Genomic DNA, 15,301 nt, shown 5'->3' on the forward strand with positions numbered 1-15,301 from the left:
TGTAGATGAATGACATGTCAAACAGTGAATGAAAGAGCACCCTGTCTCACACCAAGGGTAGTGCAGGAGATCCCAACTTGATATATGAATCTAGCTCTTATCAATTCGAATTAAGATTTGAGTCGAATATGATCTCACTTATTTATAACGTAAAGCTCAAGGTTTAAAATTTCGATATGATACGTTCAATACGGGGCATATTGTATCTATCTTTGAAAAATAGATACAAGATATGCAGGGAAATTGGGCATCTCATCTTTTTTATGCGTTTTGGACCCGTATCAGGGCGTATTAGGGGTGTGCCAGGGCATATTAGTAGCATATCAATGAAAAAGATACGGCCAAAAACTGAAGAAAAAAATAAAGGGAGAAAGCAAACTTCTTTTCCTTGAAATAAGCCTTCTTTCACCCCCAAATGACTCTAAAACTCCAAACTTCATTCCTAGAGTGCTAGATTTGCAAAAATTTGCAAGAAACAAGTGTGAATCATTATTTTTTTTTGAAGATTTTTCAAAATTTGAAAAAAAAATATGGCAAAAATAGATAAGTTTTTCCAAATTTGTATAACATCTTGTGATTTATTTTTTTCTTGAATGTTTAAATTTATGTTGATCTACATTTCTTACGTTCAAAATCACAATTCTTTTATGTTATCAGTAGATTTATGGAAATTTCATGAAGATATTTGGGGAAATAAAAATTGACAAAAAATTTTAAAATGTAATTTTGTTCTCTGCCTATAAAGTCTAAATATGTTTTAGATCTATAGATTTATCTATCACATCCACAAAGCAATTGTAATTTCTTCTTTAATGTATATTCTTTTTATTTTTTTATTTTTAGAATTAAAAAATAAATATTAATTAATTATATTTTATCATTTGATCACAACAATTGAATATATTATAATTCTATATGATCTATCATATCCACAAACCAATTGAAATTTCTTCTTTAATAATTATTATTTTTTTATATTTTTAGAATTAAAAATATAATTAATTAATTAATTATATTTTATCATTTGATCACAATAATTGAATATATTATAATTCTATGGGTGATCTACCATATCCACTAATCAATTGAAATTTCTTCTTTAATAATTATTTTTTGAATATATTATATAATATTTATTTATTTTTATAATTCTTGAAAATGATTAATTATTAATTATATTTTCACTTAGAAGTTGTGCCAATGCATGTTTTATGGTTGGATGGGAGAGTTGGGTTTTTCCCATCCCATAAAACATTAAAACTTAAGACTTATAATTTATAAATTATAGTTAAGCATATGATTTTTAATGAAATTATAATTAACTAGAATATATTTCTTCATAAAACCATTAAAATATATTAATTCACCTCGTTGAGGTTTTATATTTAATGTTATTGATATATTTTTATAATTTATTAAAGTATTTATAATATTTCTATATGTGTCTTAATTTTTTTCTAATAAGCATGTATATCCAAAAACTTTTCTAATACACTTAACATTTCTCATACTTTGAACCTTGGTAAACCCTATACCATCGCAAACCCAAGTCTCCGCTGGGAGACATTAGCGAGTAGTTGGTTGGCACAAGCACATAGCGACCCCACGTAGAAAATGCAAGGTGAGCGTTGGGGGTTCAATCATCAATGGTGTCCAATTTGCATCATGTACCTCATGATCGTTCAAGGGTACGATTGGTGGTGGCCGGTGGGCCACCAATAACAACTAATGGTGTACTAAACTGATGACGCACGACCATTACAGCAGGACATCAGATGGAATCAGACACACGACTGCTCATTCGTTGCTACGTGGCGAGAGCATGGGTGTTCACTACATGGTTTTGTGGGTCCAGTTTGCCAGATTTTCCCATCGCCCAACATCACATCACCTTTTTCGGCTTTCTTGCTTTTGTGTCTTTTACAGCTGCGGAAGCCAAAGACTCAAAGAGAGAAGATCCTCTTCCTCTTCCCCTACTTGAATGTTGTTCTTGCTATTTATTTGACACAACGCAACGACACGGATCAGGGACCACCCTGCCCGAATATAATAAAATCAATCACCACCACCATCCTTCTACTCGCATCACGACACTTCCCCACCACCCTCGTTAGGTAAATGAATCGAGATTCACAATACTAATACAAAATTTGTTGAGAAATTCTCCTCCACCCAACTGTCGAAAATATCCATATGTTTAGTTTCTGTGTCTATGTGATCTCTTGTCGTGATACCATACACCCTTCACCTATAAGGGTTATTTTGTACTTTCATAATTTTAAAAAGAACGTAATCATGATGTGACTAGGGATGACGGTATTTTAACAAAATGATAAAAACTCTGACTCTGATCGCACGTGGCATCTATCAAATGGGGAGAAGTGGGGCCCTTGCTTACAAGCATCCTACCTGTAAAGGAAATCCTGTGGGGCCCTCTTTTACTTCCAACACGAGGACACCACAAGACGATAGTAGTTCTGGGAATGGGATTCCAAGAAAACCATGACCCGAGGTTAGGGTTTGGAGACTTGGAGAGGATTGATGTTGAGTCACGGCACGTAGACATGATGAGAAAGGGCAAAAGGACACATCAAACCCCTACTGCAATACTTGGCCGATGATGGCACTCCACATCATATCCACACATGTGAGGCCATCACACATCACAATGATGTAGCGTCTGTTTGGCATCGATAACACGTTTGTTTGGCATCGTTGTTGTTGCTCCAAAAAACGGCACCACATCAGCGCCATGTCAGAAAAAAAGGTGCTCTACGAAACGAGCATTTGTTTGGAACCGTTTTTCCATAAAAAATGGTACTCCAAGCCACGCTTTGGAAATCAGGAAGGCATGGCTTGGAACAACGTCAAATTTGGCATTTCTTGGAGTTGCAACTCGTTGCTGTCAACATGGATGTGAGGTGGTAGTGATGTTGCACTGGATAATGGGTACCAATGCTGAAAATGTTTCCTGGAGCATTGGTATCAAACAGAAAAAATTGTTGTTGCTCCAAGAAACGTCCTACCTGGTAGCAACGGTTCCAAACAAAAAAAGACACCATTTTCTTAGAAAACGATGCTTCCAACCCACACATCAGTAACACCGTTTTTTGAGAAAACAGTGATTTATCTACAACATCGATGCCAAACATATACAACATTGTTCCAAAAAATGGCAACACATCAGTGCCACGTCAAAAAAATGATGCTCCAGGAAATGCATGTTTGTTTGGAACCGTTTTTCCATAAAAAAACGGTGCTCCAAGCCATGCCTTGGAAATCGGGGAGGCGTGGTTTGGAGCAATGCCAAATTTGGCATTTCCTGGAGCTACAGCTCGGTGCTGCCAACAAGGACATGAGGTGACAATGACAGGGACATGATGCGGCACTGGATTATAGGTACTAGTGCTGAAAACGCTTCTTGGAGCATTAGTACCAAATAGAAAACGTTGTTGTTGCTCTAGGAAACATCCTACCTAGTAGCAACATTTCCAAACAAAAAAAAGACATCATCAAAAAATGGTGATTCCAACCCACACATTAGCAGAGAAAATGGTGTTGCTGATGTGTAGGTTGAAAGCACTGTTTGTTGATGTGTAGGTTGGAAGCACCATTTTCAGAAAACGGTGCTTTTTTTGTTTGGAATCGTTGTTGCCAGATAGGACGCTACCTGGAGCAACAACAACTTTTTATGTTTGGTACCAATGCTCCAGGAAGCATTTTCTGCACTTTTACCCATTATCTAGTGGCACATCACTGCTCTGTTGGTAGCAATGAGTTGTAGCTCCAAGAAACGCCAAATTTAGCGTTGCTCCAAGCCATGCCTTCCTGATTTCCAAGGCGTGGCTTAGGGCACCGTTTTCTATGAAAAAATGATTCCAAACAGATGACTGTTTCCTAGAGCACAATTTTTTCTTATATGGTGCTAATGTGGCGCCATTGCTTCATGAAACAAGCAACGATGCCAAACAGCTGCATAGTGTATAACGATTGGCTTGCCCTTTGGATCCGTAGAAAATACAGAGTGCGGTACACATCACATAGCCACATCAGAAGTTTGATTCTATACTTTCTTAAAAATACGGTAATGATCACAGTTGCCAGTTGGTGTGTACTCTATGGAACCCATCTAATCTGACATCGTCCTAAGCATTTTCTGATATTTTGCGGTTGTTGGTAAAAACTATACTGAAAATTAACAGAGAGGTTTAGGTATAGCATATTCTGATATTCTGCAGTTGATGGTAAAAATAGGATCCTTAAAAACTGATCACCCCAGATTAAGGGGGCGTTCTTTTTCTTTTGAGAGGGGAAAGTTGGTAAGTGGGATTTTGATTTTCATTGATTAAGAAATTTATGTTGTTTTTTTAGATTTATGTGGGGATGAAGAAAAGTTTATTTTTTTAGGTACAATTTACTCGGATAAGTGATAACTATCTCTTAGGTGGGTAAATAACTTTCCCAATTGGGAGGAAAGTTTCCAATACTTAAATGGGATAAAAATGACTCTTTTAATATTAGATTTATATGGCTAAAATCGTCATTTCCTTATTTGCATGGAAAATAAAAGAAAAATAGTAAATGCACTTCTGGGTAAGTCACCCGAATAAGTGCATTTATCTGGGTAAATAACTTACAGAAAAGCGAATGGAGCCTAAAGTTCACCATGCAGAATGATACAAATTACGATCTGCTCCTCACAAAGCGCTTCTCACACTATTACCAAAGAAATAAAAAAGCGCTTCTCACACCGAATTCATAGTCACATTTCACCATGTATTGAAAACATCTCCAATGAATGATAACAAAAAACTACGAAAGATGTTTCTAATACATAGCTAAAACATGCTCAGAGGTCAATGTGAGAGCATATCTGGACTCGGATGATATATAATACAAATGGCAACAACTTTTTTTTCTTCTTTCTTTCTTTTTAATTAATAATGTCTTTTAAATTTATATTTTCTACATACATTCTTCCATTATATGTTGAGGAAACACCCCTTCCCCCAACATACATCAACATACATACAATGTCATAAATAACCAAATATCATGTATAAGGGGATTTTTAGATATACTAAAGGTTCAAAGCATCTACATGATATAAGTGTATTGTATCGTATCCTTGAGTTGCTAAAATACTAAGGCCCCGTTTGGTTTGTGGAAATAAGGTTTGGAATTGGAATTGGAATCGAAATAGCCTATTCCGATTTCAACTATTTGGTTGAGCGGAATCAGAATGTCATTCCCATTCTTGCTGGAATGGTATTCCCCCATTTGAGGGAATGGCCATTTCTTACCCCTCTCTTGGGAATGAAATTCTATTCCTACTAATTTCAATTCTCATTCCTATCTGAACCAAACAGACTATGGGAATAGACAATTCTAATTCTGATTCCAAAGGTTTTCGATTCCGATTCCAAAGGTTTTTTATTCCAATTCCGAATACAAGTCAAGCAGGCCCTAAATACATAACTTAAGGTCCATTTGATTCGCATTCAGAATCGGAATTAGAATCCTCTAAAATCGGAATCGGAATGGTTTATTCCCATAATATGTTTGGTTCAGACAGGAATAGGAATAGAAATTGAAGTCAACATGAATAGGATTTCATTCCCAAGAAAAGGATAGGAAATAGTCATTCTTTCAAATGAGAATGGGATTCCGATTCCACCCAATCAAACAGTTAGAATCGAAATAAACCCATTCCGATTCCAGACTACTATTCCCGCGAACCATACGGAGCCTTAGATATCTGACCCCAACTTAAAAGGTAATGCCTTTTCTAAATAAAATAAATACTTCAGCGATAAATACATAACCAGATATGAAAGAGGCTATCCAATCAAAAGTATAAATACTTTAGCGATCCAATTGTACCAGCAAACTAACTTTTTTATTCTTAATTAGGTTTTATAGCTCCTTGGGCACATGCTATGCAAATTATGACTTGGCATCTGCTACAAACCTTCGTGGTCCACTCGTTAGAAACTTGGTTAATAGTTACAGCCATTCCTTCAGAAAGTTTATATATATAATTTTTCCCAAAACCTGAAATTACATAAATGCTCGGTCGTGGATATGTCCTATTGACTGCGCAGGTCCATTTTAGTCATTCTACTTTTAAGTAGTCATTTTCATCAGGAAAAAACAATTCCAAATTTCCAATGCCACTTGGGGATTGATAATTTTGGATATTTCATGTAAAATAGAGATGGTAGTAACCCTAGAACGTGTGTGCATGATGATGGTCAGTCACCTGCAAACCCTACCGCACAAAACACCAAATTTTTAACAGTAGTAGAAAAAGAGAGAGAATATGACTGATATGACCAAAGTGGTCTCCGCCTCTTGGTGTTATACAGTTGGAATTACACTGAACTTACAACAGTAAAAATCCTACCATTCCTACTAGACATACAGATGCCCCGGCTTTTGTTTTTTAGGTATATATCAGTGATGGTCTGAGATGTCAAATTGCCACTCAGTCCTCTACCACCTCTATATATACCTCTCCAATCAGTAATTTCTTCATCCCATTCATAGTTGAAGCTTTCTCCCTTCGATTTGCCATACCCATTGATCCATTCCCCTCAACCTAGCTTCCACAGGCTATTTTTCTTTGGATTGCAATGGCCACTGTTGAGGTAATTCGATTCATGCTTCTGATTTAGCTCTTAGGGTTTATGTCCATATATATCCGTCTGTTGCACTTTGGCAGCTTATATGCATCGATCGGAAAACGGACTTCGATGTTGATCAACATATTCTCCATTTTTGTTTTTTCCATAAACCCGTTTGCCGATCAACATATAGTGAAGTTACAGAGTGGATTATGTCGATCCACCAGCTGAAATGATTGGCAACTCCTTCGGCCTTCAATAAGCTTCCATCCAAATTAATCCATCTTAAAAACTTTTAGTACTAACTAATACTGTAATATTTCAAGTATTATATATGGGTTGTATCGGCCGGGTTTCTGAAACTTTTCATGTTTGGCATTAATTATGTATCTGTAGATTTATCAAGGCTCTGCTTATTTCCAATTAGACAATAAATTGACATCCATGAAAATAGATCCTTCTTTTAAAAATTGACTGTGTTTCTTTTAATTTGTCTTGTGCTTATTTGTGATTGTGATGAGCATCTGGGTTCTGCAGGTTGTATCAGCAACAACCGCATTGCCAGAGAGTCAAGATACAAACGAGGAATTGAACAAGACTCAAGAAGCTACCACCGAAGAAATGACAGCAGCAACACCTATATCGTCAGAAGCAGTGGCAGAAGAACCGAGTAAAACAGAGGAACCGGCTGCTCCAGAACCAAAAGTTGAAGCTCCTGCTGAGGTTGAGGCTAAAGAAGCAGTAGTAGAAGCAAAGATCGAAGCTGAGGAGCCAATAATAGAGAAGACAAAAGAAGAGACTGAGGAGGTGACACCAGAGCCAGATGTAGAGAAAACTGAAGAAGAGACTCAGGAGGTCACACCAGAGCCAGTAGCCGAGAAGGTAGAAGAAGAAACTAAAGCAGCAGCACCGGAACCAGTTGTGGAGGAGACCCCGGAAACTACAGATTCCAGCGAAGCACCAGCTGCCCCAACAGAGGAAATCCCTGAAGCAGAAGAGGGGAAACCAGCGGAAGTGTGATTGCATGAGTGGGGTCTCTTCTCTCCTGGGCTGGGCTGCATGTCGAAATTCCAATGTTGGGTTTAGGGTTAAAGAATAAGTATATGAATTGTGATGAGATGGATGGGCTTGAAATCTAGTAATAGAAATAAGCCCGTTGGACCCACAAAGCCCACCTTCAACGTAGTAAGTACATACAAATTAAAAAAGAAATGTAAGACAATCTCCAAATCCTAATTGGAGGGTGAGTACACATGAGGGTGGGTGGGTTGGTTTCCGGGCCCTGGTGGATGAAATTGCGTTTTGGTGTAGTAGTGTTGTGGTGGTGCATTAGAAGTCTATGAAGGATTTCACTTAGGGTTGCAAAATAATTAAATATCAATAGTTAATAAATCATGTTTTCATTAATTAAAATGCTTCATCTTGTATCAATTCATTTTGTCATTTGTGCAAAGAGCCTTGCAGACTTTACAGTTGAAATTAGATCTATAAATTGGGTGGGTCCAATTTGAACTTAGGTTTTTAGTTTGTACACATACTGGACATCGATTTTCAAGCTGTATGAATGTATGTATGATATATGTGATATATTGCAAGGTTCAAAGTATTGATATGATTATATATATCACGGCCGTATCATATCAGTATTTAAAAATGGCTGAAACACTTTTTTTAGTTTTTTCTTTATTTTGTTTTTTGGAAAGCTAAAATTATGTTTTTTATTATTAAAAAAATTGGAGTTACGAAACACCAACAGATGTTTCAGACCACATTTTTTTAAAAAAGTATCAACAGGTGTTTCGTAACTCCAACAGATGTTTCAGACCACATTTTTTAAAAAAAGTACGATACGATACACCCGATTGATACTTTAAACCATGAATATATGTATTGCATGATGCTAGATGGGGCTCACACATATAAACAATTAAGTACACATTTAAACCTGACCAAACCAGCAGCTTGAACCCAGCACTATTCGTGGTGGTTATATCTCAACTTCTCAACCTTGAGTTTGGACCGGCAACGCTTGGTTTTCGACCTTGGGTTGAGCTGATCCCGGACCAGAGATGGTGGGCCTAATTTGACCCTAAATCTGGTCTATATATGCTGCCCAACTTATTCCCTTGGTTGGCACCATAAGGTCAAATGAAATAATTAAGGCTTCAATCATGTAACATGTTTGTTTGTCCAGGTAGTCTTTCACTTGCTTATTAATAAAAAAAGCATATATAGTTTATTTATTGATTATTTACTTAGACACCGGTCCTTTATTAGTTTATTTATGGGTCATTTATTTAGCCAATCCGTATAAATTTACATATTTATTAAAATCTATCCTTAATTAGCATTCTATTAAGACACCCCTAAATTATCTCTAGTTTTTATTTATCCTATCCCCCACTTTTCATCTATATCTATCAAAAGAAAGTTTGAAGTAAAAATTTTAAGAATTTATTAAATATTATAATGAAATTATATAATAAATATAAAATACTTATTAAAAATACAAAAAAATAGCATAGATTTAATAATATTCATATTATTAATAATTATATACTTTTATGAAATCCATAATGAAAGTATGTACTAACAATATAAATTATAATTTTACAAGTTATTCAATCTAAATATTATTCAAAAAATAAAAAATATTATTTAAATTTTTTAATAACAAAATATTATAAATAACAAAATAAAAAAAAATAGATAAATATTATATATAAAATATTTAATATTATGTAATCACTTTAAAATAAATAACATATAAATAATGAAAATTTTTAAATACTTTACATTTTATTTAAATATTTAAATAACTAAATATATTAAATGTCAAATATTTAACATAACTAAATAGTTAAAATAACAAAATTATGTAATAAAATTAAAAATTTTATTAAAAGTAGAAAATTTTTATAATAAATTTCATAATATTTGAATTAATAATAATTTTATATTTATATTTTATAAAATTGTTAAGAAAATTATGTAATAATAATATAACTTATAATTTTATGGATGATGAAGTTCAATAAATAAGTAATATTGAAATAACTAAATAATGGTATTATTTAAATAGATAAATGATATTGTAAATAACTAATTTTAAGTATCTTAAATATTAAAAAATAATAGCTAAAACATATTTTGAATACTATTTAAAAATAAATAAAATAGATTAAATAAAGAAATTATGTAATAACCTTAAAAATTTTAACAAAAACACAAAAATAACTATAATGGATTTAATAATATTTGATAATAAGAATATAAAATACAAATAATTTAATTTTTATAAATATTATTGAAATAATGAAAATAGAATAAATAATTTAGAGGTATTGAAGCTTTCAAATAACAAAAATAGGTAATAACTTTCAAAAAAATGTTTTTAATAGATATTAAAAATTATATTGATAATTGCAATTGTTAATGTACTAATAATACTAATAATAAAAACATTGTTTCACTTATATCAATTAATTATTCTAGAAAAAACTTTCAAAATTTTGATATTTATTAATAATAATTTTAAAATATTAATCTATATTTATTACATATTTATATACTAAAATTTATATTTATTGTAAAAAGTAATTAATTATTATATTTTTATGATAAATATATTTTCAATAAGTATGTATAAATCTATTTTTGTTTTGTTATTTAATAGAAATTTTTCAATAATTGTTGGAGATTAAGCTGTTGTTATCTATTAGACATTAAACTATTAGTTTAGCTAAAATTAGGAGTGTTCATGGGTTGGTTTGGTTCTATTGTATGTTGTTTGGCCAACCAAATTGACCTGGCCGGGATGGAGAGCTGGTTAATCAAAACAAAATGACCATTAATGAAAACCAACCAACTTGGGTTATATTGGTTTGTGTCAATTTTTGATTTGGTTGGTTGGTTCAAAAGATTTAAACTTAAAAAATTAAATTTAAAAATTATAGTGGTATTATTAAAAAATTTAAATTTACAATATAAAATATTTAGACTAAGGAATATGGGAATTTTTCCACTTTTCCATATTAAAATTATTATACAAATGGCCAAATCGAAATTGACCCAACCTGGTTTGGTTGGGAAATTGCTGAACCGAAACCCATCATAAATACTAGAAAACCAACCAAATCGAGTCGAATTGGCTCGTGTTGGTCAATTTCACTAGTTTGATCAACAATCTATCTGAAATTAATTATTGTTATTTTTGTATTGTAAATTATTAAAAGTAGTGTATAAAATATAACTAATTATTAATTATTTAAAAGGTTAAAGTATAAAACAATTGTCTATTCTTATGTGCTTTTATTATTTAGCTTTCTCTTAACAAAGCCCGTGCATCGCACAGGTCCCTATTAGGTGCAACTTTAGTGGGTTGGATTGGGTTGAGGGTCAATCCAATCCTAAGCTTATAATCTCAAGCTCAAGCTTGGTCCAATTCAAGGTTAAGCCTGAGTTTACCAACCTAGGTCCAACTCAACCTTAATTAAGCATCTTGGGATTAGGGATGGCAATTTCTACCTTACTCGGTGGGTATCCAACCCTACCCACCTCGACGGAACTATTTTTTTTTTTTTTTGTTTGAAGGATGGGTTTTGGGACAAGTCGAGTTTTGGGATTCTACAACCTGTACATTACAAGTAGGGTACAGTATTAGGCTAAAGCTAACCCCTTAACCTGCATATTGTTGGAAGCATATAAACTTTATGTACTTAAAGTGTTAAATTTAATAATATTTTGAATTAGATGTAAAGGATAATTGATAGTTTATTTATTATTTTACATCGTAATCAAATAATTGGAAATTATGTTGTTTATTTATATTATTTTATGTATTTATTACTTTTATATAGCAAGAAATAATAGAAAATTAGATGTGGGTTTTAAACCCAACCCACCCCTACCCTTGAATACAGGGAGAGTTTTGCATTTTTATGTGTGGGGAGGGTTTGGATTTTCAAAATTCAACCCTCTAGTCGGGTAGAGTCTAGAATTTACAAAACCCTCCCTAAATCCACTCTATTGCCATCCCTACTCGAGCTAGGCTTGGGCTTGGGCATATTGGGCTTGAATACGCATAAATGTTTGGCAAACTTAAGTTGCATCACATCAATACCCGAAACCTCAACCTAAGCCCAATCTGAGTTTAGTTTAGGCTCGAGTTTTTTTGGCTCAAGCCCATCTTGAAGTTCAAAAACTCAAACCCAACCTGTGAAAAATGCTTTGATTAAATTGGGTCAGGCCTGAATTGGGTACACCCAACTTGCACCCTTAGCTCAATTTCTTGAAATTGTTTTAACAAAGCCTATGCATCACACGGTCCCTGCTAGTAATATATCTATTTAACTAGGTAAAATGAATGGTTTTGTACGAAAATCAATTACACCCCAAGTCTTTATATTTGTCAACAAAACCTGACCATTTTTGAAGTGTCACTGATAGTAATAGTGGTGACCATTATCAGCCCAACCCAACGTATCTATTTGTCTATCTATATATGATACCTATGGCTCAGTTTGGAAGGAATACAAATACAAACAAATAGAGTGCAAATCCTTGTATATTGTATGTATTTGTACTGTACATATTGTATTTGTACTCTTTCCTAACTAAACCTATAATTATTATATATAACAAAAATAAAATTTATATATAGATTGTATGACATAATATAAAATATTTTATATAATCATATTTTTAAATAAAAGTTATAGGCCCAACCTAGGCATGGCCCATGATCATCCCCCAAGTCATTGATCCTTGTAAATATAACCTTAATTTGCCATGAGAAGAAAATGCTTGAAAATTGTAACTTTTTAATTGATTGGGAGACCTCTGAGAATTAAAAGGGTTAGAAAGCTAAGGCCATGTTTGGGAGTACTTAAAAATAAGTTCTTATTTGGGCCATTAAGCACTTATTGGTATTTGGGAAATAAGCCCAAAATAAGTGTTTATTTTAAAAATAAGCCCAAATTTCTAGCTCTTTTTAAGTGCTTATACAATAAGCACTTATTCAATTTTTTTTCTTCCAAAATTATCCCTAGTTGAATTTTAAAATATCACTTATAAAATTATCCCTAGTTGAATTTTGTAAAATTACTTTTATGAAAACACTTTTACAAAAGCACTTTTATAAAAAGGGAAATTTCTTAAACTACCCTTATGGTTTAGCTAATTGACTAACACTACCCTCATTGTTTACATATTGTCTTAAACTACCCCTACAGTTTCTAACAATTATCTAAAACTTCCCTTACTGTTAATTTTTTGTCACACTTCGTTCACATGTGACATCACATGATTGATATTTTTTTTAAAATTCCTAAAATACCCTTCTTATATATTGTTCATTGTCCTCTTCTCAAGCAGAGCGATATTGATAAGAACCCCTACTCCTTTCGATTTGGGCAATGGGCACTCGGCACTCACCCTACCAAATTTGTTGTTTCAACTTTGAATCAGGATTCAGGAGGGAAGTACCTCCTTGTGACCGATACAGGAAGCGACCTCGTCTGGGTTATGTGCTTTGCTTGTCATAACTATAGTAAACATGCTCTAGGCTCAGCCTTTCTGATCCACCATTTGACGACATTCGCTCTGATTCACTGTTACGACTCATCATGTCAACTCATCCCTCACCCTGTTAAACACCATCCCTACAACCATACTCTCCACAGTACTAGCCGCAACGATTACTTGTAGCCGATAAGTATAGAACAAATGGGTTTTTCTCTAGGGAGACGGTAATGTTAGGGGTGATTATGGGCCGGGCTGGGCCGGGCTTTGCACTTATAACAAGGGCTATCGCTTTTGGTTATGGATTTCACCTCTTTGGTTCGAGTGTTTTTGGTGCGAGCTTCAAGGACACCCATGGAGTTGTGAGACTTGGGGGAGGGCCCACTTCCTTCTCCCAAGTGGGTAAGCAGTTTGGCTACAAGTTCTACTGATAGGACAAATGCAGCCCATTACGAGGAAGCAAATGATGAGCTTCACTCCATTACACACAAGTGTTTTTTATCCCTCTTTCTACTATGTAGGGATCAAGAGTGTATTCACCGACGACGTGGGATTGCCGATCAACCCCTCCATCTGGGCCTTAGACAACCACGGTAACAGCGACACCGTGATTGACTCCGACACCACACTAACCTTCCTCATTGAGCTAGCTTACTGTCAGGTTCTAACGGCGTCTCAGAAGGAAATAGTTCGAGCATGCTGGACCGGAACAACCGACCCATCTTCGAGTCTAGACTTCTGCGTCAATGTGTCTGGGGTATCAAATCTATCATTACGCAAGTTGAGTTTCCAACTCGAGGGTGACTCGATATTCTCCCCGTCGGGCTTCTCAATAATAGGGAACTTAATGCAACAAGGGTACTTGTTTGAGTTAGACAGGGAGAGAGGTGGCGTCTGGGTTTTTCTCGGTATGATTGTTCCCTACCATGAGTGCAAGGCGTGCAAGGTACTTGAGTTTAGATTCTCATCATTGTCGGAGTTTTGATCAATTTCCTCTTTTTCTTGAATTCTTTCTATCAGTTGGGTTTTATTTTGAAAATTTGAAAAATTGGACATTTTATGTTTTTTCCATTAGCACTTAATGGCAATGCCAATTGTAAGAAAGAATAGGGATATTTTAAGACAATATGTTAAACAGTAAGGGTAGAGTTAGTCAATTAGCTAAATCATAAGGATAGTTTAAGAAATTTGTCCTTATAAAAAATACTTTTATGAAAGCATTTTGTGAAAATACTTTTATAAGGGTAGAGTTAGTCAATTAGCTAAATCATAAGGATAGTTTAAGAAATTTGTCCTTATAAAAAATACTTTTATGAAAGCATTTTGTGAAAATACTTTTATAAAAGTACTTTTATAAAAGTGTTTTCATATAAATGTTTTTATAAAAGTAATTTAATAGAAATGCTTTCAAAGGGTATATTTTGAAAATTTGAAAGAAAATGAAGAACAAAATAGTCACAAATGCTTATTTAAATGCTTATTAGAGAAAAAAAACTACCAAACACCCAATATAAAATAAGTGGTTATTTAAAAAAAAATAAACATTTGAAATTTGAAAAAATTGAGTGCCAAATACAAATAAGTACTTATAAGCACTTATAAAATAACTTAAGCACTCCCAAACATAACCTAAAATAGATTAGTCATTTTATTCAATTTTATCACCTCTTGCTTTGAAATTTGTGGATACCATATTATCATGCATGCCATGTAAACCAGTCGGGGAATTTGATCTATTGTAATAACTAATAACATATACGTGGCTACACAAGAACATTGCAATTAGATTTTGATTGAGATTGATTTCTAAATTCGTTTTATAGATAAAGATTGGGATAGCAATGATTCCAACAGTCAAGTTAGCCGGAGACTTCAGAAAAGCAAGAGCGTAAGAGAGATATCTATGGCCATGGAGTCACTTATAACGAACTCTGCCGGTCAGGCACCATGACAAGGGAGTTAATTAAGGCATGATTCACGTGATCAAGCGTTACCCTGCTCCTACGGGTGCAAATTGATCAGATTATGATCCGATCTTATTTGGTCGAATTTGGATCATCCCTGGTCGAATCTTCAAATTGGATCCTATGATCTGATAAAAAATCAGATCGAATTTGGATCACCCCTATCTGATCCAGAAGATCCGATCCAAT

General features: G+C 33.9%; 1 protein-coding gene and 1 pseudogene across 1 annotated transcript; both read left to right on the plus strand.

Annotated features, from left to right (window-relative positions):
• Positions 1-6,536: 6,536 nt before the first annotated feature.
• LOC148878411 (uncharacterized) lies at positions 6,537-8,039 on the plus strand. The gene is made up of 2 exons (XM_088954322.1): positions 6,537-6,650; positions 7,164-8,039. Exons 1-2 carry the CDS (start codon positions 6,636-6,638, stop codon positions 7,644-7,646), a joined length of 498 nt encoding a protein of 165 aa, XP_088810448.1. The 5' UTR covers positions 6,537-6,635; the 3' UTR covers positions 7,647-8,039.
• A 3,181-nt stretch (positions 8,040-11,220) lies between these two features.
• On the plus strand, positions 11,221-14,078 carry LOC148878412 (aspartic proteinase NANA, chloroplast-like; annotated as a pseudogene).
• The last annotated feature ends 1,223 nt before the right edge of the window (positions 14,079-15,301 follow it).

Source organism: Nelumbo lutea, chromosome 1, assembly GCF_056320005.1.
Source record: "Nelumbo lutea isolate HS-2025 chromosome 1, American lotus-T2T, whole genome shotgun sequence".
NCBI lineage: Eukaryota > Viridiplantae > Streptophyta > Magnoliopsida > Proteales > Nelumbonaceae > Nelumbo > Nelumbo lutea.